The sequence below is a fragment of the Vulpes vulpes genome, chromosome 16 (assembly GCF_048418805.1).
Source record: "Vulpes vulpes isolate BD-2025 chromosome 16, VulVul3, whole genome shotgun sequence".
NCBI lineage: Eukaryota > Metazoa > Chordata > Mammalia > Carnivora > Canidae > Vulpes > Vulpes vulpes.
The window spans coordinates 39,119,912-39,144,514 of NC_132795.1; the positions used below are offsets into that span (position 1 = coordinate 39,119,912).

The following is a 24,603-nucleotide window of genomic DNA, read 5'->3' on the forward strand; positions in this document are numbered from 1 at the left end:
CTGCTTTTAAGAGTCCAAAATCCTTTCTTTTTCTCCTGTTTTTTTTGGTGAGAACATTCTCCTTAATTTTCAATACTCCACAATAGGTAGAGCCTAATTAAGTTCTAGGATAAGATTTCTGAAATATCAGGGCACCTGGGTGGCTCAGTCAGTTAAGCATCTGCTTTTGGGTCAGGTCATGATCCCAGGGACTCCTGGGATGGAGCCTGTGTTGGGCTCCCTGCTTAGCAGAGAGCCTGCTTCTCTCTCTCTCTCTGCCATATCTGCTGCTTGTGCTCTCTTTGTCTCTCTGTGTGTCAAATAAATAGAATCTTCAAAAAAATTCCTGAAATAACCATAAAGAATTTGTGAAGGTCATCTTACTGAGATCTTATCAAACATACCTTTGTCCTTCCAAAAAGAGGAAGGAGCAAAGGGGTGGGGGGTGGGGGGAAGAACCAGACTTTAAAGATAAAAAGAAATAAGTCAGGAAGTGTATTTGGTGGACATGGAAAATTGAACAAGGGTATTTTTATATCTTGCAAAGTGCAGAGTGTTTGTTTTATTTCAGGTGGATACGAGCCCCCACTTACGAACGTCTTCACGATGCAGTGGTTTCTGACTCTCTTTGCCACCTGCCTCCCTAACCATACAGTCTTAAAGATCTGGGATTCAGTCTTTTTTGAAGGTTCGGAAATCATCTTAAGAGTGTCGCTGGCCATCTGGGCAAAATTGGGAGAGTAAGTGATTTCCCCATTTTTTTCTGTTTTGAGGTATGCGGGGCCTTAAGCCATGTTGTGCTCTAATGTGGGAAGCATCTATATTTAAGCATGAGCAAAAGAGAAAGTTGGGAACTTTGTTGAATTGCTCTAGCTTCCTGAAATCTCAGTTGGCTGATTCTTGATGGCTGGGGGAGGGGGCAATAGAATCTCTGTTGGGGAAGGGGGCTGGCTTTTCCATGGCTGTAGATCTCTTCCTCAGTGCTAGTGTCCTGGCTGGTTTACTCTTTGCAGCCTCTCCCTGGACTCTAATTGGGAAGAGGGGCAGGAAGAGAAACTTAGAAGAGGAAGATTGGGAGAGGGGTAGTTGAGTTTGTTGGTTAACATTCACAATTTGGATGATTTTTGAATCCTTAGTATTTATTTAGTTCTACTCTTCAGGGTCATGATAAAATGAAATGAGATAATATGTATAAGGTATCTCTGTGGTACTTAGTACATAGTCAATAGCAGAACACATAGGGGGCACCCGACTGGCTCAGTCCCTGGAGCCTGCGACTTTTGAGGTCAAGGTCGTGAGTTCAAGCCCCTCTTTGAATGTGGAGCCTACTTAAAAAAAAAAAAAGAACACATGGAACTTCTTTCCTTTCACCAAGAATTAATTCTGTGATGAAATCTGTTACCCCCAAACATATTACTGTATAGATGTTCCTTATGTTTGTCACTGGTAGCAGGACTGTGAAAAGGAGGGTATTTTCACCCATTTCTAATTTATTATGACTGTTAAAATTTTACCTTCTGGGTAATGGAAGGAATATTAGGATGAAATTGTTAGAGTTGAGATGCAGAGAAGTTTTTAACGTTTCTTTCCTAGAGCTATAAATGACTTGAGTGGGTACTCATAGACAACATGTCAGAAAACCAATAAATCTCTGCCAGTGTTTTGTTTCAAAAACCTTTTAAGTAGCCTTTTCATTTATGAAAAGTTGTTTCCTGGGAGATTTGCCGCATTTCATACTTTTTTTTTTTTTTTTTAAGATCCACCAACTCTCGATTTAGGGATTTAGATCATTATTGTGTATAAGTGTTTTTAAACATCACATAGCTGTCTCCTTTGCTTTTGTTTTATGGTACACTGCTTTTCAGCTGGGCAAATAAGTGAGTCCGCTGGGGATTTGGTGCACCGTTTACTTATCTTTTCATTTCTCCCCAATATCTATATCTTTCTGCAGCCCTATATTTCCAACCTATTCTATGCCTGACGCTCTTTGAACTTTGATAGTTTCTCTGGGTGGGAGAGTCCAGTTACCGGTATAACTAGTTCATGGGATTTAAGTGTAGCACTTTACTGTGGGCTGAGTTAGTTATAGTCACCTTTGTGTTAGTGCTTAGTTACGGGGCAGGAGGAACAGAAGAGATTCTGGTTTTACTCCCAACTATCCAGTATGTGTAGGATCAGGATTTATCCGTCTGGTCTTTTCTGAGATTCTGCACTGTGAACCAGTGTAGCTCTCAGCACTCAAGATGTGAAACTAATTCATTTAGTCCTTATCCGGCATCATGTTATGTCGGTACTGTTCTCATCCCCATTTTACAGATGTGGGAACTGAGCCACAGAGAAGTTAAGTGAATTGCCCAATGTCACTCAGTAAGTATGTGGAGGGGCCTGATTTTGAACCCAGGAATCCTAGCTCTAGAATCTGTACTTCTAATTTTAATTGTATTTATTTTTATTTTTTAAAAAAGATTTAGTTATTTATTCATGAGAGACACACAGAAAGAGGCAGAGACAGAGGCAGAGGGAGAAGCAGGCTCCTCGAAGGGAGCCGGATACAGATCCCAGGATCACACCCCTGAGCCGAAGGCAGATGCTCAACTGCTGAGCCACCCAGGCATCCCTTTTTTTTTTTTAAATTTAAGATTTTTAAGTAATCTCCACAACTAACATGAGGCTTGAACTCACAATCCCGAGATTCAGAGCCATGTGCTCTACAGTCTGAGCCAGCCAGAATCTGCACTTTTAATAATGTGAATCTCCTGGTACTAAGTATGTATTTATGAAGTTCAGGGGATATAGGAGTCACACTTGGTAGGATTTTAAATGTTTCCGAGTCCTTGCTCAGTGTACTTGTACATTTTGGGGGCATGCCACTTGTTAAGCGAAAGGCAGGTGCCTGCAGTGCCGTCATTATGTCAGGCAGCTTAAACACATGGTCTCATTCAGGTCTCTGCATAAGCCTGGGAAGTAGGTAGGATTATTCTCCCTGCCTTTTCAAGTGAGAAAGCTCCCCCAGGAGGGTTAATTAACTAGTTCATGGTCACATAGCTCATTAGTTGCAGAGCTGGGACTTAATCCTGAACTTTGGGACTCCAGTGCCTGTATGTTTCCCTACAAACTTTCCACTGGAAAAATCATAAACCACAGCTCCATGGGACCTCTCCGTTCACCCTTAACTCCTGCAACCTGGCATTTCTTCTTCTCACTCACCCAGGGTGCTTTGGGAGTACGTGAGCCGTGGACTCTCAGCTCAGCTTCACTGGCGTCTCTTAGGTTTCCATTTCTCTCTGGTGCTGGCCTTTGGCTTGCTCCCTTGTTCCTCATCCTGGTCTCATGCAGTATTTCTTCCCTGGTCTCCCCATCATACCCTGCGCTCCCCACGCTACCCCTGGCCAGCCTTGCTGAGGGCACATCTGTTCCCACGCTCCTTGTTAAGTGCCTTTCCGTGACTCTTGGCCCGGAAGAGGCTCAGGTGGCACAGGACCCGTTGGCATCTGTCTGCAGCTCAGTACCCTCAGTGCTCGCTGTTGCCCTTGGCCATGCAGGCCTCCTGGGCAGCTTTGGTTGCGTGGAGCTCCTTGCAGGGCCTGGGAAGGGCCTGCCGTCTCCTGCATCCATGTCTTTGGAAAGCTTTTTCTTCCTTGTCAACCCAGAGAATATTTTTCAGAACTCCTCTGAAGCATTATTTCCCTTCCTTGCCCTCCAGGGTAAACTTAACCACTTTTTCAATTATGCCCGCATGCTACTCCGTAGTTTTGTAGTAACACTTCAGTAGTCTATTTCATTTAATGGCACTGGGACTGAAGAGCACTCCAGAACCTGAAGTTTTTCCATCATCATATTTGTTTTGGATGGCCCTTTGGAAATTCTCCAACATTAGTGTATGTCAAAATGTTGGTCTTATGGTTGGGGGTGCAAATACAATTATCCCACTTTACAAAGACTGTTGTAATAGAGAAAACCAATACACAGCATTTATTTATTTATTTATCCGTGCAAAAAACGTTTTATTAAAACACAGGGGCAGGACCTGTGGGCAGAAAGAGCTGCCCACGGTCCTCTTTGCTTTAGATTATTCCCCCTTTTTCCCCCCTCTAGAAGAAGGATGAAAGTCTAACCTGCCTTATAGGTTGCCAGGTGACAGATTCTTTATTTACATGCAGAACCAAATGCAAGAAGCAGGGCCTTATCTCTAGCTGTCTGCAGTGCCCCGAAAAGAACTGAAAAATTTCTGCCTGTGAAAACATCCTGTGGATGATGAAATATGCAGGAAAGTTCTTGTTCTTGTATTTTTCATCTTTCACTTCTCCTGTGATTTGGTCCTTGTCTACCAATGAGATCACCATTTGCAGATTAAGGGCCCCAGATTCCCTACAGGGGATAATTGTTCTTCAGTACCCGATTTTGTGGTTATTAGTTCTGATCAGTGGTGGGCATTCTGATGTGTAGCCTGTGTCACATGAAAATAATAAAGATGCTGCAGGTGGGGCTATGAGGCCGGGGGGCAGATGGGAAAGACATATCCCGTAATAAGTACCTCTAAGTTGACTTTGGTGTTTTTGTTTTTGTTTTTGTTTTTGTTTTTTAGACTGTGTACTAGGATTGTGGTTTAAAAAAAAAAGTTAGCAAAATGGGTTTATTTGGGAATAGCAGAGAATTGTAAGCCAGGACATGCAAGCTATGACAAAGCCATGGGCAAGTCCTAGGATTGTGATTTTTGTTGATTGCTAACTCAATCGATAGGATGGCAAGAGGCAACACATCTGTTGCACCTGCGGTCTATACCTGATAAACAGCATGGAGGTTGTAAACATTTTCTTCTGTACTTTCTTTGTCTAGGCAGATAGAATGCTGTGAGACAGCAGATGAATTCTATAGCACCATGGGGCGCCTTACCCAGGAGATGCTAGAGAATGACCTTCTGGAAAGCCATGAACTCATGCAGGTGAGTGAGCAGCTTGGCCTCACTTCAGGGAACCCAGGGAAGTATGTTTGGCCAGCTCTCAGATTTAGTTTTTCACTTGACCAAGAATCTATGTATAATTTGATCAGAATCTCACTATATCACGGGAGGAAAGAAAAAAAAAATGGGTAATGGATGTTTGTTATGCTTCCCTTCAAGCTGTGTTGCTTTAAAGTCCAACCTCCAAACTCCCCACCCCCACCCCATGTTACCAGGTACTTCTTCTGAATCTGATTTTTTTTTTTAAGATTTATTTATTTGAGAGAGAAAAGAGAGAGAGAATGAATGAGGAGGCAGAGGAGGGGCAGAGGGTGAGAATCCTCAAGTAGACTCCCCGCTGAGCAGGGAGCCCGACTCAGGTCTTTATCCCAGGACCCTGAGATAGAACTTGAGCTGAAATCCAGAGTTGGACCTTCAACCAACTGAGCCACTCAGGCACCACTAAATTTGATTTTTAACCTTTGTCAAGGGATATTTGTGAGGTAACATCATTATTTTGAGGGAGAAATTATTGAGGATTAAAGGAAGTTATTTCAATCAGCATTTTGGTTTGTGTATTAATCTTAAGTTTCAATATGAAAGACTTGAAGGGTTTTGTTATTTTCTGGCCGGTTATTGTATCTCAATTTCATATTCACAGAGGCATTAAAATTGATAGTGAGTATAGGATAGATAGCAAATTTGTAAACATTCTGTCTCCCATGAGGTTCTGTAATATGATTTTACCCTTATTTCCCTCTGATGCTTCTCACTGCTGCTTCTCTTCCTGGTTGCTCCTCTTGCCCACCAACCAGCCATAGGTCTTGTCTAAGGTTGGCTTTGGGCCGTATGTCTTTCTTTGTGATTTCTCTCCCCTTCCGCCAGTTTCAGCTTTTACCCTTATATTGGGTTCCATGCATGAGGTCATGCTTGGGTCCAGTCAACAGATTGGAAAATGAGAACTCAGACCCTGACATAGGGCTTGAGAAGCCGGGACCTTCTAGTCCTTTGCTCATTTCCTGACGCCTCCAGCTCCTTCTCAGAATCCCTTATTTTTTAGCAGACAGCTGCCTGACTCACTGAGAATGCTGACCACCTGATAGAACTTCCCTGAATATTTGTAATTTTTATTTTAACTTTTCTTTACATTCTCTTCTTCCTTCTTTCCTGTCTGAGAGGAGGAAGGGTTCGGAGGGAAGTATCTTTAATTGAACATGGCTCTGTGAGCGATGTCCATGCTTGGCATATTCCACGTATGAGATTCTTTACATCCCACAGAACTGGCAGATTCATATGCCCAAGGCAGGACTCAGGGTCTAGGTATTGTCCCTTCTCCCTCCCTAACGAAACTTCAGTGGCTACCCACTGCCTATAAAACGAAGTGTGGATTCCTTAGTTTAGCATCCAGTGCTCTTGACTGTCTGGTGCTAACCTATCTTTTCAGCCATGGCTGCTTCCTTTTGTACCCTTGACTTAATTCTAGTCAACTCAAGCTGTCTTCAGGGCTTCCAGAAATCCCTAGGCATATGCCTTCTCTGCACATGTGCCCCTTCTGTCCCTGTGCCTCCTCCACACCAGTGCCCCCTTCACACCTGTGCCCCCTCCGCACCTGTGTCCCCTTTGCTCAGTCTTTTCCTTCTTCCTTCACATGTTTACAGCCTGCCACCTCCTGGAAAGTTCCAGTTCAGATGTCATCTCTGTGGAACATAATCTGAGAGTCTCAACTAAAGTCATCTCCCATTTCTCTGAATCACCGGGACATTGTCTTTGTACATCTCTTGTGAGCCTTCATCACATTCTACTTGACTGAAGACCATCTTATTTCCATAGTGATATTTTTAAGCTCCTTAAGGACAGGGACTGTGCTTTGCTCATACATACTTAGTACTTTGCCTTTTGCTAGAGCTGCTCAATAAATTTATTACTTTATTAAGCAAACACTTGTTGGGAGTCTGCAATTAGTTCCCTACTTCTCTTTTTCAATAAATGTTTGCTGAATTAAACGACACTCACAGATGGTGGCCCTCCTTCCAGATTCCCTCTGCACTAATGTGATTGGTATTTTGCTGTCAGAGTGATGGTCCACACTGGGTGGGTCATCTCCTTGTTCCTCGGCACGCCTTCAGTGCTTCCTTGTTAATAACTGCACTAACTAAAATGCTTCATCCTAGTTTTCTAGGCCTTATATTAACTTCTCCAGATATTCTTGAGCATTTCTATCTGTCAGAAGGCTTCCTTGAGGAAAATAACATCTGGTTTTACCTTTAAGGGTGGCATTGGTCGAGCTCTGTGTGGGTGTGTGTGATGTATGTGGATACATGCACACGTGAGATTGTGTATGTTGGAGGCCGTGGTGCAGAGCAGGAAGGGGTTCGTGGTTGAGGGAGTCCATGAGCAAAGGCCTAGCAGTGGAAAACTTTGGGGTGTGTGAAGGAACCTACAAGGAGCTTGGTATCTGGGGTGGGTGGGGAAGACCACAACCCATGGTAAGGATCGTACTTGACCTTTCAGGTTAGTGGTTGTGAAATCGTGCTTGCTGGAATTCTAGGGAGGCTGTGGAGCCTGTGGAAAGGGGAAAAGAAGACCCGAACGGTCCTAAGGAGAGAGGGAAAATGATCTGAGCTGTGGCTGCTGTCAGATACAGGCAGGGGCAGCTCTGTGAAGGGGGCAAGTCTGACAGCAGGAGCCTGGGAGAGGCCGTGAAGGATAGAAAGGTTGGAACAGAGACGATATTTATAAGGTGAAATCAATAGGACGTGGCCATGGGAATAGATGTGGGGGAAGAAGATGGGAGAAAGAAATGGGGAGACAAAGGCAACCGACAAGTCTCTGGCTTAGGAAGGAGAGCTGAGTTCATGGCGGGGAGGGAGATGGGTTCGTATGGAGACAGGTTGCATTGGAGATACACTCTGGCTGCCCTGTGTGTCACCTCTCCAAGGTGTTCCCCACCACCACACAGCTGGAACCTCCAGCATGGGTCACCCGGCTGTCCCTCTCCTCCCCCCCCCCCCCCCCCCCCCCCCCCCCGCCCAGCCTCCCTCGTCTCAGCCCTCAGCGAGGCCTCCTCTGTGTTCCTACTGCGATCCAGAGTTTCAACAACTGACACAATGCTAATTATAGACAGTTTTACATTATTTGGTATTTTTTCAAGTATGTTAATCTTAATTCTCTAATGAAGTGGTAAGTTCCCTAATGACAGGGGCCTCATTCTACTCAGCATCCTCATAACACCTAGAGTGCTATGAAGAACACACCTTTGCTCAGTGAATACATGGACTCATAGAACAGGAGAACTCAAGGCAGTGGTTTTCAAACCTGACGGTGTATGAGGAAACCTCCCAGGAGTGTGTTAGAATGCAGACATTTAGCCCAGGGGTGGTTCAGATGCAGGTGGTTTTTAAACAACACTTAGGGAAACACTGGCTTAAAAGAAGCTTAAAGGGGCACCTGGGGGGCTCAGGTTAGCGTCTGCCTGAGGCTCAGGTCATGATGTCAGGGTCCTGGGTCGAGCCCCGCCTCGGGCTCCCTGCTCAGTGGGGAGTCTGCTTCTCCCTCTCCCTCTGCCCCTTCCCTGCTCTTTCTCTCTCTCTCTCTCTCTCAAATAAATAAATAAGATCTTTTTAAAAAAAATAAAAGAAGCTTAAAGATCAACCCAATTCTATCACTTGACAGAGAGTGAGTGTGTGGCGTTTCTTCGATTGTCTAGGAGCAGACCTGGGACTGGGAGCCAGTCTGCTACTCCCGGCCTGGTGCTTTTCCCCTACCACCCCGTACACAGCGTCCACCTTACTCAAAACATGCCTCTCTCAAAGCTGAAATCCCCTTCAGAAAAATAAAGCAACATTTTATTTCACTTAAATGTTGCCAGAACAAATGAGAGATGTTGACACACACCATCTTTGTCCTATAGAAATTTCCAGTCTTGGGTATTAGGAGAAAAGAGAACCACCTCGTTTCCCTGCTGTAAGAGAATCCTAGAGGGGAAAACGCAGGCTGCGGTTTGATTGATTAGATGCCATTTCAGTGGCTTTTCTTCTGCTGAGGGGAACATCTGGGTGGAGATGAACTAAGCCTAATTTTGTTCAGCTTATGTTTTTTTTGTAAAGCGTGTCACTAATGAAAAGATAAATGGAATTTTTTTTCCCAGCAGTACCTAAATATAAATGTCTGTCTAAGCGTATGTTGGTAGTTTGGATCGTAAATTGACTTGCCGTTTTTCCTTGGCGTCATAGAATGTTATGGAGAGAAATGGTGAATGTCATTTCAAGGCACTCTCTTTCCTGTATTCACTCTTTTAAAAAAAAATTGATTCAGTGGCTGGGATCCAATTATGGTGGGCCATAAATCTGTCAGCAAACGTGAAATGGCTCCAGATGAAAAATGTGGGCTGCACGTAAGGTCTTCATCTTTGAGCCTGAAGACGTGGAAGGAGTCTGTCTTCCTGGTGGTCTTCCCCAGTTCTTTCAGTTCTGTGCCACACACAAAATAATCTGCTGGGTTTTTCCTTCTGTAAATCACACCCCCCCCTCTTTTTTTTAAATTAGCAGTGGCTGCTTTAAAAAAAATTGACATGGTGTGGAAAAGAGTTTGGGAGGATGCGGGTGAAATCGTGTATAGAGATTTCAGTAAGACGTTTGACAGTCTCTCATGACTTCCTTGAGGGCAATAGAGAGAAAACCGGGGTGCTGCTGTTAGAAGTGTTTGTAGGTGCTGGGGAAACCTACCCCGAAGTGCTCGTCAGTAATGATTGTTACCTGGGCGGGGGCGGGGGGGGGAGCGCTCCTGTGCCATGATGTAGGATCTGCCCTTGGACTGCTCACTTTTTTTTTTTAATTTAAAGATGTATTTATTTATTTATTTGAGAGAGGGTATGCGGTGATGGGGAGGGGCAGAGGGAGAGGGAGAGAGAGAATCCCAAGCAAACTGCTTGCTGAGCACAGAACCTGGCACGGGGCTCGATCCCAGGACCCCTGAGGTCCTGACCTAGCTGAAACCAAAAGTTGGACACTCCACTGACTGAGCCACTCAGGCACCCTTGGACCATTTTTACTTTTTTCCACCAGTGATGGCGTGGAAATGACAAGGATGTGGATGCTTGTCCAAAAGAAGGATAGTGTTTGATGAATTAGTGCTGTCAGGTGATTCATAATGTATCTTTCTGGGAATCTGTTGTAAATCTCTGATTTATGAAGTTGGAAACCTAGAGTAGAGCTTCTCAGGTGCTTTGAGGACCGCGGTGATGTGTGGTGCACATCTTTGGCATTAACTTGCCTTCAGATGTAAGACCTTCGAATAAGTGAGTGAATATATGTGAAAAAGTAGTATAAACACATTGGTTTCAGGAGCACTGATTTCTTTTTTGAAGGACTAACTGAAAGTAAAGGATAAAGGAAGACCAAAACACCAATGGGGCCAGTTTTCTTTTTGGTCAGGTGTCTGAAGCTGAGTGGAAGCTTGAAGGAGCTTGCAGAGCTGGGACCAATTACCCTGGGGCAGGATGGGATGAAGTAGGGGCAGGATGTTCTTCCCATTCCTTCCCACCCTTCATGAGGCTGGACAAGGAAATATTTTGGTAACTTTTTATAAAACTGGCAAAAATAAAACACAAATGACTCTTTAGCTGGCTATCCTACTAATTGTCTTCAGTGAGACGTCTTACTTCATTTATAAGGAATTTTGCAATTCCTAGCATTACTAATTTCCTCTTTTAAACTTGAATCCAAATGGTAGGGGTTTCTTTTTAAAATTATCATGGTGTAGTTGACCTATAATATTGTTAGTTTTGGTTAATGGCTTCCTGGGAGACATGAAATAAAGTCTGATTAATATACATTTTCTGGTGAATGAGTAGTTGAAGCATTGAAGACGTATGTTCGGAGCAGTTACATGTTAGTAAAATTAAGAGAACGCACTGAATTACTTTCCTCCTGCTGATAAGTGATATGTAATTTTGAAATTCTGGAGGAAGCACAGGTGCTTTTCCCATTTTTATTTATAGATTTTTAACAGCCTATGCTTTACACCCTGTCACTTTTTTTTTCTTTAAAAATAACAGCTAACAATTTTCACCTAGAACTCATTCACAGACATTTGAAAAGGTGGTATCTTTGGAGAAAGCATGCAGGTGATCATAAGATCATCCACTAGACTTAATTTTGTCCAGAAGGCTGACATTAAATGTCTATAAAAATCATCAAAGCTTTGAAACAAATAAGCCCTACATATGAAGATCATGGATGCGTACTTTGTTAAAGAAGTAATAGGGAGGGGGCGCCTGGGTGGCTCAGATGGTTAGATCTCAGATCAAGGCATCTGACTCTTGATCCCAGCTCAGGTCTTGATCTTGGGGTTGTGAGTTCGGGCCCTGTATTGGGCTCCATGCCCAGCTTAAAAACAAAACAAAACAAAACAAGTAATAGGAACTGTGAATTTCTGAATTAACCCACCTGTCACTTGGGCTGGGAGGAAGTCAGACTGCCCCCACCTGCCACCCATGTTCACCACCTGGAATGCCCAGCACAGCTGGATTGATTTGAGGACTCAGCATTGTGTTTATCAATATTCTTTTGTCTTTGTCTAAAGCAGGTATTGAAGTAGAATCTCCACCTGCTGTGTGAGGAGCACAATCTACCTCTTCAAATCCAAATTATAAAACTTTAATGTTTTTCCAGGATTGATAAAAGCTGCTTAAAGCCACCATTTCAGACTTGGAATTTTTGCTTTTGTTTTTCAGACTGTTTATTCTATGGCTCCATTCCCTTTCCCACAATTGGCAGAGTTGAGGGAAAAATACACCTACAACATTACACCATTCCCAGCCACAGTTAAACCCACCTCAGTTTCTGGGTAAGGTCTTTCCTCCTCACCCCCTTTCTTGTTTTCATGATAGAAGACTTAGTATTTTAATGTGTTATTGTAACTTCATATTTGTTAAGCCCCAGATCTATATAGTCAAAGTATTTTGGCACTTAAAATCTGAATGTCTCTTTTCCCCAAAATTTTGATTAAAATTCAAGATAGAGATTTTTAAAACTGTGCTTTCCAAAGCAGATTGGGACGTAAACTGAAGGGATATTTAGGAACCCTACAACTTATTTAAAAATATCAAATACTAAACATTTTAATAATTAAAATAGTGTAGGACAGGTGCATGAAGAGACAGACGAGCTACTTTAAAATGTAAAGATGGTAAAAAAAAAATGTAAAGATGGAAGTTGACAAATATATATATATTTAATATATATAAATATATAAACATTTTATATATATTAGTATATATAATATATATATATTTGTGTGTACACACACACACACACATATATACCTATATGTATATATAGGAATTTAGTGTTTGAAAACTTATCAAGTTCTGGGCTCCGGGGACCTGAATTGCAGAAGTACCAAAATATCAAATCAATAGTGAAAAATGTATTTAAGTGGAAAAAAAAATAATAAAATTAGCAGAAGAAAATGTAGAAGAATATTTTTAGTTCTTTGGAACTGGGAAGGCCTTAATAACTGACTCAAAAACACTATGGAAAAAGTTAAGTACTTTAAAAAATAATTTTCTGCGTGACTAAGAACAGAACAAAACCTCCACAAGCAGGCACAGAAATATTCGTGAAAAAATATTTGTAATTGGTAATCTCTCATACATAAAGTTCCTAGAAATCAATAAGAAAATGGCCACCCAACTGAAAAAAATGATGAAAGAATGGCAATGGGTAGTTTACATAAGAGGCAGCATCACTTACATCAAGAGAAATGTAGCTTAAAACTAGATGAGACTTTTTTTATATCTGTCAGATTGATAAAAGTTCAAAAGGTTGACATGCATTCTGTTGATGAGGTTATAGGGAAACACTCTTGCACGTTGCTGGTTGGAGTTTAATTATTACAATATTTGTGGCAGGCAATTTGGCAGTATTTCCCCAGATTACTAGTCCATATATCCTTTGACCTAGCAATTTACCTTTATGGCTTATCCCACAAATATATTTGTACACCTGCAAAACACAGTATCTATAAGGTTATTTATTGCAGCATTGCTTATAATAGCAGATGAGTGGAAACCACTCAGGCGTACATCATTAGCAGCCTGGTTTCCAACATGGGTTATATGCATACAGTGTAGCGCAGCGATAAAAACAGGATGAAGCAGCTCTCTGTGTGAATGTGGAGATTTTTAGGTAAATAGATGCGCAGCACAGAAGAGTGTATACAGTATGCTACTATTTATCCAATAAAAGAAAAATAAGACTGTATAGTTATATTTGCTTACCTATGCATAAAGAAATTGAAGAACACATCAGAAATTAGTAACAGTGGTCAGCTTTGGGAATTAGATGGGTCAAGGGCAGAAGTTGGACAGGGATAGGAGAGAGGCTTTCTATATATGTTATGTTTACAGTTATATATAAAAAGTAAGTTTACGTCATTTAAACCATGTGACTATCATTTATGTTTTTAAAAACCACTACTATTTTCTTTGAATATTTCCTTTTCTTCTTTTATGTTTTCCAAGACGACATGGTAGGGTCAGAGACAGTGATGAGGAGAATGACCCAGACGATGAAGACACTATCGCTAATGCAGTGGGGTGTCTTGGACCTTTCAGTGGGCTCCTGGCACCTGAACTGCAGAAGTACCAAAAGCAAGTTAAAGGTAAAGAGGTGGCTTTCTATTTAGGTGATCTCCGTGCATTGATTCACTCTGGCAAAGGTGTTATTATTTTGTCCCATAAATGCCTATTATTTCCCGACCTGGTTACCGGTATTAAACGTCTTTATTAAAAGTGTCTTCTCTGTTACTTTATCTTTTTAAAAAACTTAATTAAATTCATTATTTTAAGAAAAGATTTTATTTATTTATTTGAGAGAGAGAGAGAGAGAGATGGAGATAGCGACCGAGAGAGCACAAGCAAGGAGGAGAGGGAGAAGTAGGTTCCTCACTGAGCAGGGAGCCCGATGTGGGCCTTGATCCCGGACATTGGGATCATGACCTGAGCTGAAGGCGGATGCCTAAGTGACTGAGTCACTCAGGCACCCTTTTTTAAAAACAATTTATTTAATTTATTATTGAGAGAGAGATAGAAAATGCACGCATATGGGGGCAGAAGGAGAGAGAAAACCAAGCAGACTCCTTGCTGAATGTGGAGCCCAAGGCAGGGCTTGATCTCATGACCCTGAGATCATGACCTGAGCCGAAATCAAAAGTCAGTCACTTAACCAACTGAGCCACCCAGGTGTGCCCCTCCTTTATCATTTAGTAGGATCTCTCTGTTAGGTGCTGCATACATCATACGTATTTCTTTTTCATTCTGCTATCTTTTGCCCCAGTTTATCTGATTCCATTTTGTATGTTCAGTTCTTTAGCTCAGAACCTGGCATACAGTGGATGCTTCCTACATTCTGTTTGAGTGTAATTGATATGGACTTGCTTCTTTTCCACTATGGAAATGTCCTCTATGATAGCCTTGACTTGTATTTGAGTGATTAGAAACTCATTATCTCATAAGACATTCTGCTGGGTCCTTCTGCGTAGCCCATGGTTTCTAGTTGTGAAGAGATAATTTCCACCTACAAATCTACTCCCTCTTCTATTGGAAGTCTCTTCCCATCTTTGAGAACAGCCGTCATGTCCCCCAAATCCTTCTCTGTGGTCCAAGTTGAGGATTTTTCAAAAGATGTGACTTCCAGAACTTTGAATATCCTGTATATTCACCTTTTAATGCCCTGTCATTTGGTAGTGTCGTTCTTAAGATGTGTGCTTTGAACTGGATGCTATGCTACATTTGTTCTTTTCTTGTGGAGAATGGACTTCCTGTGGTCTGGGCACCATCGATGTAATGAACTCTTTTGAAGCAGTTCATGGTTCTCCCACTATGTTCTTTCCTATCTGGGGTGGCGGTTCCTCCTCTAGGACATCTGCTTTGCCTCTTCTAGTTTGAAGACCATTCTCCTTGGTGAAAGAGGACAAGGACAGAAGATATCAGGTCCTTTGTTCTCTCTGCCCTCCACTGAGTTCATACCACCTTCTCAGAGTCGTGGGGCTATCTTCTCATTTTTGTTATGTTTAGAAGGTTTATTTTTGTTTGTTTGGCTGTTTTTTTTTACTCCCCCTCAGTTGTGAGTAGTTTTTGGTAGTCTTTTCCTCAAACCTCAGCTTGTTTTGAGTATTAAATGGTTTTGGTTCAAACGTGATTTTGTGTATGTCCTTGTTATGTACTCTCCTCTCATCTTTTTTTTTTTAATTTTTATTTATTTATCATAGTCACATAGAGAGAGAGAGAGGCAGAGAGAGACACAGGCAGAGGGAGAAGCAGGCTCCATGCACCGGGAGCCCGACATGGGATTTGATCCCGGATCTCCAGGATCCCGCCCTGGGCCAAAGGCAGGCGCTAAACCGCTGCGTCACCCAGGGATCCCTCCTCTCATCTTTTTAAATGACTTTTAAAAGATCTAAACTCAGCAAGAGTCCTGTTGATTTTGTAATGCCCTCCACCCCTTCTCTTTGTTGCCAGAATTTCAGCTTTTGGTATGTAGCCATGAAATCAATACATATTTTAACTCTAAAATTTTTCCGCCTGCATTTCTGGAGTCTAGGTATATGTCCCCTCCTTTTTTTCTTCTGTTTTCTGTCTGTTTAGTTGGTAACGTGCTTCAGGATGATAGGATCACTTTTTCCTAAGTTTTAGAGCTAGTCTTTTTTGTCAGTTTTGAGTAAATTAAGATTAGCAGGTCACCTTTGAAATTTTTTTCTCCTTGAAAAAGGTCTTCAGTAGAAAAGGAAGTAAATTTATCTGATGTTTAGGCTTTATCTGAATAACACTTTTAGTAGATGTTAGGATAGTTAAAATCCCCCATTAAACATTTTTAAAAAGCTTGTTCCCAGGCCACTATTATACACTGTGCTAGAAAAGCCTGTGCAGTATGTGTGTATGCTCTCACACAGTGGCTTATTTCTCGTTCTTAGATGTTAGCTCAATTTTATTTAAGGGACGAATCTCCTAGCTGTAGGTGTCAGAAGCAGAAACTACAGACAAAAACACATGTAGTAGACAGTGGGAAATGTTTGTTGAATGAAAAAAAAAACATTCATTGTTAGAGATGCAGGGATCCCAAGTTCTGATAATTTTATAGAAGGTGTTGCTATTTTTAACTTAAGAAAAACTCACTTTTAATCACAGACTAAAATCCTCATGCCATTATATGCAAACCTCTAAACTGACTTTAGACTTGTGGAGTTCTGTTTTCCTAAGGGAATTTTAGAAAATGGCAGGGACTTTTATGTGGAAAGAGTTGATCTTTCGTGTCTATAATGAACAAAGTGGTAACAAAATCAAACAGGGAACCCACCTAGCTCATTTCAGACCCACAGTTAGGCTAGTAAGAAAATGCAGAAATTTTTTCAGGGCTGAAGAAAAACATGTACAAGACAAATTGTAGCAATTTTTTTTTTTTTTTTGTGGTTAGAATTCCAAGGAAATTAAGCTACTACCACAGGGCCTGGTGTCATCAGTTCTCATTTAGTGCCTTTCTCCTCCATGACACTGTGTCCTTATGTCTCTCCCCTTGAGTGCAGAACCGAATGAAGAGCAGAGCCTACGGGCTAATAACATCGCGGAGCTGAGTCCAGGAGCAATCAATTCCTGCCGAAGTGAGTACCACGCAGCTTTTAACAGCATGATGATGGAACGCATGACCACGGATATCAACGCACTAAAGCGGCAGTATTCTCGGATTAAGAAGAAGCAGCAGCAGCAGGTGCATCAGGTGTATATCAGGGCAGGTAATGTGATTTTTTTTTTTTTTTTTAGGTAATGTGATTTTTTGAAACAGTTTTAACTCTGTCACCTTGTGAAAAAAAGAATGCGTATTCCTAGGATAGCCTCAGAATCGCAGCTCTCTGTAGCTCAGCATCCACAGACACAGCTGGCATGAGCTCATAGCGTCTTTAGCATCTCATTTTCTATTTTATCAGGCTCTACAGAAGAAAAAGACCATGGGTTCCTTTCAGGTACCAAGAACCAGGCAATCGATGGTATTAAACACATCTTCATTATGTGTGCTTGTGGAGAGGGGTTGGCAGATGATTAAAATGTTGCAAAAGCCACACAGTCCTTGGACTTGAGACATTTTTGGAGCTATTGCCTCTGGCACATATTCATCTGTGTGCCAGTCAAGTAAGCTGTCCATCAGTCATGTAGGTAGTAATACAACTGATAGTTGTGGTCAGAGAAGAAGGAAAAACCCATTCCTGCCTCACTGATGGGTTAGAAGCGTCTTGGGGGTCTGCTGAGAAGAACATAATTGCAACGCAGTTGGAAATGCTCTTTTCCAAGGACTGTCAAACCGCCTTTTTCTTTTTCTCTTTAAATTCCGAAAATCCCAGTGAACAGTCTGCTTTTATTATTTAATACATGCTGATTTGGGGAGTGGTTTGGCTTGTGCTAAGTGAAATCCTAATGCAAATGATGCCTGCCCGGTATTAATCAAAATATGAAAGTTGACCTGTTTTTAAGAGGCTTGTGAGCATGTGACTGATCTTGCACAAAAACTGAACTTACCTTCCACTTAGAAGGGAGGAGTTGGCAACTTCCAAAGATTCGTACTTCAACCTGAATCACTAAAAAGGAAAACACAAAAGAAACAACTGTAGCACTTTAGTTTTCAAAGTGTTGGCTCCTACGTATCCTCATTTTGTCCTTAAAGCAAATCTGTAAGGAGGGTAAGAATGGATTTTTTTAAAATATCCTTTTAAAAGATGAGGAAATGGTGACTCAGGATGTCTTATTAGCAGGGTCATGTAGCTGTGGTGGGTGGCTAGGCCAGGGCTAGATCCCTGTGTTCTGATTCTTTGCATAGTCCCTTTTTTTAGCTGCATTATACACATCTGTGGGTGGGATGGTGAACAGGGGTATTGCCAGTGGGTATTAAATGAGCTCAATACCTTGTGCTCTAGTCAGAGGTCAGCAAACTGTGTGCCACAGGCCAAATCCTTCTAGCTGCCTGTTTTCGTAAAGAAAGTTTTATTGGAATCCAGGCATGCCCATTTATTTACATATTGTCTGACTGCTTTTGCACTACAATATCTAAAATATTTATAGTCAGGTATTTTATTTTTTTATTTACTTATTTTTACTTTAAAGATTTTAAAAATTTATTTATTCATGAGAGACAGAGAGAGGCAGAGACATAGGGAGAGGGAGAAGGAGAAGCAGGCTCCATGCAGGGAGCCCGATGTGGAACTCGATCCCGGGACCCCGGGGTCCATGCTGTGAGCTGAAGGCAGATGTTCAACCTCTGAGCCACCCAGGTGTCCCCCAATCAGGTCCTTTATAGGAAAAGTTTCCTGACTCTTGTCTAGATCACAGTTTATTTGGTTCTTTTTAGGGAGAGATTGCTTGCTCAATGGCAAAGTTCTAAAGCATTGCTTCTGAACTTCAGTGTGCATGTAAATCACTTGGGGGATCTGTTAAAATGAAGAATCCATGTCAGCAGGTTTGGGGTGGGGCTAAGATTAAGCATTTCCAGCAAGCTCCCAGGTCATGCCAGTGCTGCTGGGTGGGGATCACACTTTGAGCAGCAAGCTTTTAGAGGTGATGGTAGACGATAGGATTAGCAGTGCTGGTGGGAGAGGTTGCACTGGACCTCAGCTTCTGAGAAGTAAAGGAAGGTGGTGAGGATGGCAGTTGAGGGACCAGCTTCCCAGAGTAGGGAGGACAGGAAGTCCTGGCCTTTTTTTTTTTTAAAGATTTTATTTATTTATTCATGAGACACACACACACACACACACACACACACACACACACACACACAGGCAGACAGAGAAGCAGGCTCCATGCAAGGAGCCCGACATGGGACTTGATCCCAGGACTGCAGGATCATGCCCTGGGCCGAAGGCAGGCGCTCAATCGCTGAGCCACCCAAGTGTCCCAGTCCGGGCCTTTTGAACCTGATAGCTTCTGTTTTTATGGAGCTATTGGAGGAAAAGTGGTTTGCTTGGGAGTAAGTTAAGGGGACTAAGGTGGGAGAGGGGAAACAATAATACAGATTTGAGCAGGTTATTGGATGGAAGAAGGAAAGAAGACGATTGTTCAGTGGCTTTGAGGACCCAACGAAATAGGAGTTAATGAATCTGGAGAGCTTTCTGTTCACATGTCTGTGTGATTTCCACCACCCCCACTTTGGGGAAAGATAACACGATTTGTTGTGGGATTTTGCTATGTCTAAAGGCGTAGGGATGTTGAGAATGTGTGGTTATTGCTGAGACAGAAGTCCCCGTGGCCAGCCATGCACGTAGCCTGGTAGGAGCATCGGTGACCCAGAGATAGACGAGGGCTTATGTGTGGGAGGTTTGAAAGATTGAAGAACCAAAGTCTCTTTGATTTAGTACCACAGGTAGCGATATTGAGAGCCTGAGAGCTAGAAGAGTCAAAGAGAAGGGTAGGAGAGTTAAAGACTATTCAGGAAGGGTAGGTCTGAGTGCCGAGGTTTAGGATGGAGTTGGGTCAGTCAGAGAAACAGTAAAGTAACTGGGGGGACTAGTAAGATACGGGGTGAAGAGGGGACACTTGCCAATATTTTCAACAAGGATTGGAGTGTGACCAGAGGTAGGTGACAGCAGTCGAGAAGCTGTAGAAGGGAGTTCATCCGGGTGACGTGGACGTCTGGAGGAAGCTCGTTCACACAGAGCTGGTGGGGCCATCGGCCCGCCGCTGTCATCTCTGGGGCCATGTGTGCTTGAGCCTTCAAAGTCCACTGAGGACGCGGAGCGCTTTTCCCCTCTTAGTACCGGGTGCCAGGGAGCAGTGACTTCACTGCGTTTTTACCACCTTCTTCTCACTTCTCCCATCCTGCTGTCTCTCACTCCATAATGCACCAGGTGTTCTTTTCCTACCTTTCCGAAGCTAACAGCTGATAATCCATATGGTCATGGAGTTTGACTTATTTTTAAAAAAGCCTTCTAAGCATTTCTAGAAACAAGACCTCTGAGGTGGTTTCTCGGAGACCAAAACTCGTGCTAAGGAACAGTAGGGTGTCTGCACTTCAGTGAGCCTGCCCCTTCCGTATCCTTGGCCTCTTTGTCCTCCTCTTTGAAGAGGAGGGACTTACGTAGTCTAGGCTCCACAATTGAATTCAGTGTTTGTTGCCTTCAGTCACGTGACAAACCGGGGCAAGACCTGGGTGGGCTTGGGGCCAAGCCCCGCGTGACTCCTGCGCCCCGATGGCCAGGTCCTCTGCGGTGCGTTTCACACAACCTTTCACCATTTCTTCCAGACAAAGGGCCAGTGACCAGCATTCTCCCGTCTCAGGTAAACAACTCTCCAGTTATCAACCACCTTCTTCTAGGAAAGAAGATGAAAATGTCCAACAGGCCTGCCAAGAATGCGGTCATCCACATCCCCGGTCACACGGGAGGCAAGACGTCTCCTGTCCCCTATGAAGACCTCAAGACAAAGCTCAATTCACCCTGGCGGACCCACATCCGAGTCCACAAAAAGAACATGACGAGGACCAAGAGTCAGCTGGGCTGCGGGGACACCGTCGGGCTGATAGAGGAGCAGAGCGAGGGTGGCAAGACGAGCGGCCCGGGGGCAGCAGAGGGTCCGTCCAGTTGTGCAGCCACAGCTGGAGGAGGAGACGGCGGCTGCTCTGAAGGCAGCGCCGGGAGGACGATCGAAGGACAGTCTCCAGAGCCAGCCTTTGGGGAGGCCGACGCTGACGTGTCTGCGGTCCAGGTGAAGTTAGAGGCCTTGGAGCTGAAGCAGAGGGATGCTGCTGCAGACCCCGAGCCCAAGGCACACCCGCCCTGCCCGCAGCACTTCCCAGAGCCCGATGCCCCTGGTGAGCACAAAGCCGCAAGCAGACCCCCCCAGGGTGGCCACCCGAAAGCGCCCCTCTTTAGCCCTTTCCCCAGTGTCAAACCACTGCGCAAGTCAGCCACTGCCAGGAATTTGGGGTTATATGGTCCTACGGAAAGAACCCCAACCGTGCACTTTCCCCACATGAGCAGGAGCTTCAGCAAGTCTGGTGGCGGCAATAGCAGCACTAAGAAACGGTGATGGGCCTCAAGCTCCACGTAGATGCACCTTCTCCTGGCGGTGGAGGGGTTCCGGCTGAATGGCTCTGAGACATTCGTAGCTGTCCAATGGAAACGAGTAGATCGGTTCAGAGATGAACACCAATCCGTAAACATGGGAAATGGGCCTTTCCTAAGGGGAGCCAGAACGGGGTGTGTTTTCCCCGCCCACCCATAACTGATCCAGCAAATTCTTGTGGCCAGAATAAATACCGTAGTTTTAAAGTGTGAAGTTTTCCCAATTTTTCATTGTGAGTTGTTTAGACAACTGTGTCTCTAGGCTATCAACCCCTCCTCCTCCTCCTTCCCATTCTGAGAACCTTTGCGGTCCCTGGGACACCGCTCCCCCAAACCTTCTGGTTCTCTGGGTGTTAACTGATCCTCAAGCATGCACACACTAGCTTGCTAGAACAGAAACTGTGAAAAGGAAGTAAGTGTCTTAGTTGCAAAAACAAAAAACTTCCCAGTTTTCCTCTTCCTGCCCCACTGGGGGAATGTTTGTGTGTGTGAGTTTGTCTTTTAATAGTTCCCTTCAGCCAGTTTCAAGATTTTTTTTTTTTAAATTCTTATGCTGAAATGCAAGAGAAAAATGTAGATAGCCTTTCTTTGTATTCTACCTACAAAATGAAGAAAACCTCTATCTGTTGAAATTTAGGTTGGCCCACCAACTTGAAGATCTTATGCAGAGAACACACACTGGATATGCATTAAACAATCACCCTGAGCAGCTTGCTGATTCCACTAAGTTTTCCCAAGGTTCATTCTCTCCTCTTCAGAAGAGTCATGGTCCTCCGTGGTAGGATGACTTGGTGGCTTCTCCACGGAGCTGGTCCATGCGGCTCATTTACCCACCAGCTCTTCACGGCAGATGCGGCAAGGCCTCTGCTGCTCAAAAGCCAGAACATAGCACCTGCCACTCTGTTACTTGAATTTTGTGCTTCTTTGATTGGAGTACTTTGTGGAGTACTTTGTTACTTGAACACTGCCTTTCTTTGGAGAAGGCGTTAGTGCTTTCTAGCTCTCTCTTACCCACCTCTCCCCCGGTCCCAGCGGGTCAGAGACAGCACCTGTTCTTTCCACTATGCAGATGGGAGCTCTGAGTCACAACGGAGGTGAAGCAGCACTTCAGACACTCAAGGTAAATACTCCTGGTTGTTCAGCGTGACTTAAGTCACGTGTCCCCCGGCGCAATAGGCAGATTGAATGCTCTTTGTGCACAGATGCATTGGCTACATAGGTTCTAAAAACCAAGCCCGGAAAGCCATTCACTACGCTCCCTCCAGACTCAGAGGACCTTTCTCCAGATGTCATAGAGGCCTGTGATGGCATTTCACAAAACCAGCTCTAACCTTTCGACCCAAAAAGGTAGTTCATTTTAAAGATGCTTTGTGCAGCTGTCATTTGTTTGAACAAAGTCTCACTCCTCAGTCCCCTTCTCTAACTATCATTGGAAGCATAGACTCAGCGTCTTTATCCTTATCTCTGAAAGACCTTGGCCACGCTTGCAGGCATATTGTTGATGCAGTCGATGCGAATTTGAGCTAATTGGATTGCCAATCCGGAAACCAAAGCTATAATTTTAGAGAGGGCTTTTACTACGAGAGGTATTAATTTTTATAATGGAGAATGCGGTTGTGTGGGCTCTTTTGAACAGAAAACACAAGAATGACATACAGTGAGAAAAGCCATTTAATCCCTTCTGTGGTATTTATACCCCCAAAGGAACCGAAGATGGAAAATATGACTAAAAAGTCATTGCGATTTCGGTCTGGAATTCTGTGCCATCTGAAGTTAGCATGCCGCTGCTTAAAAAGCAGCTGTGCCCACCACCTCTGTCTTGGGAAGGGCGTAGGTGGAATGTTGGGCTTGCTTTGCATTCCACCCCCAGGGAATGGGACCCTCTGCTGGGTTTCCAAAGTTAAGCACATGACATGATTTTCTTCCATCTGCTAAAACTTTTCAGATAACAATGATGCCACCTTCTATTCTTTCCTCCTCCCCCGTCCATGTGAGTCAGAATAGATTCATCCCTTTGGGGGTTGTCCGCCTCGAATAGACTATTGTTCCTTCTCTTGAGTCAGCTCTCTGCTCCCCCAAGGATCTGGGTTCAGGGAGGTGGGGAGGGGGGTGGAGGCCCCTTGCCACCATCGTTAGGATGGTGCTGTTGCTGTCTGCGGGCTGTCTTAGCCTCAGCAGCCCTCCACCCCATTCCCTGGGGTTGGTCTTTCTGGAGGAGGGATAAAGGAGATGGCACATGCTTTGGAGTAAGTATGGATCCCAAATGAAAGAATGAGGAAACGAAAGGATGCTAGCCCTTTGAGGGGGCACCATGGTTGTCAGGATTTTAAAAACCGACAGATTTCCGTCAAAGCACTCTCTGTACCAATAACGTGCATGCATCCTACCATGTAATCGCAGCGTGAATCGGTTAATTTTGGAGCCTTGCCTACTTTAGAAAACGGGGACGTGTGCAGTAGCCGCTAGCACGCAGCATGTGCGAAGACCAGCCTGGACTCATCATCCTCGCCATGCCCTGGACACTGGGTGCAAGCACCAGAAGCACTTGCCAGTGGCCGTTTCTTTATTTTTACCCCTGTCCCTGGTCAGGTCTTGTGCACGGAGTGGACTCCTTCGACGCTTCTGCACCTCCTGCACCTCCTGCACCTCCATCCTCTTACAAAAGCCTCCAGATGATTTACACCTAGTTGGTAATGCTGACCTCTGGGCTGTCACTGTTTGAAACCGTGTATTCCTTTTTTTCCGGGTCTCTACTGTTGTTCCAAGGAATTGTACTGATTACAGACCTGTGCATAAAGATTCTCATTGTTGTAGCTGGTGTGCTGTTTTCTCTCTGAGCGCGTGCAGGGGATACTGTTGTGACATTGGCCTTCCCCTTCCCCCTCCCCTTCGACTCCTCCCACCCCCCACCTTGGTCACATGACCCAAGGAACCAGCCCAATAAAATCCATCTCCTCCGACCTGATGACTGGATGGCTCATGACCTTTGAGGAACTTTGCAGAATAGCAGGTTCGTGAGTATGAATAAACGGAGAGTTTCTTGAAGAACGTGTGTCTGTAAAATTCACCTTTAGATTTTTTAAAAAGATTTTATTCATGAGAGGCAGAGACCCAGGCAGAGGGAGAAGCAGGCTCCATGCAGGGAGCCTGACGTGGGACTCGATCCCAGGACTCCAGGATCAGGCCCTGGGCTGAAGGTGGGGCTAAACCGCTGAGCCACCAAGGCTGCCCAAGTAGCATGTATTTTAAGAAAATTTGCAGAAGAGAGCATATTCATCAGGAATCATCAGTATTCTGGTATGGGCTTTTCCAGTATGCTATTGTCTGTGCACACGTGTACACACACACAGAGGTAGACTAAGCTGTCTTTCCAGTCAATGCTCTCACAACAGCATCACTTTCAGTGCCTCGGGTGCCATCGCCTGTTCATGCCAGAATTCACAGAACCAGAGCCTTGTTGTCAAACAGGTGGTTCCTGTGTGCAGGCAGTTCTTGGGGCGTGCCTTAATACCTCTGTCTTCACCGAGAGCCTTACGTGTTTCCTTGGGGTATGTTCATCCAGATGGTGGTACGGGGTCAGAAAG

General features: G+C 44.0%; 1 protein-coding gene across 12 annotated transcripts in view; it reads left to right on the forward strand.

Annotated features, from left to right (window-relative positions):
* Window positions 1-23,832, forward strand: part of TBC1D30 (TBC1 domain family member 30) — an 84,661-nt gene extending 60,829 nt beyond the window's left edge. For 7 of the 12 annotated variants that reach the window (XM_072741667.1, XM_072741670.1, XM_072741668.1 and 4 more), the window contains 7 exons: window positions 551-719; window positions 4,816-4,921; window positions 11,652-11,764; window positions 13,443-13,582; window positions 16,502-16,708; window positions 16,901-16,960; window positions 20,200-23,832. In XM_072741667.1, coding sequence (XP_072597768.1) covers window positions 551-719; window positions 4,816-4,921; window positions 11,652-11,764; window positions 13,443-13,582; window positions 16,502-16,708; window positions 16,901-16,960; window positions 20,200-20,984 — 1,580 coding nt within the window. In that variant the 3' untranslated portion in view covers window positions 20,985-23,832. The remainder of the gene's footprint in view (window positions 1-550; window positions 720-4,815; window positions 4,922-11,651; window positions 11,765-13,442; window positions 13,583-16,501; window positions 16,709-16,900; window positions 16,961-20,199) is intronic. The other 5 variants (XM_072741669.1, XM_072741675.1, XM_072741674.1 and 2 more) reach the window with 1 other exon arrangement.
* The last annotated feature ends 771 nt before the right edge of the window (window positions 23,833-24,603 follow it).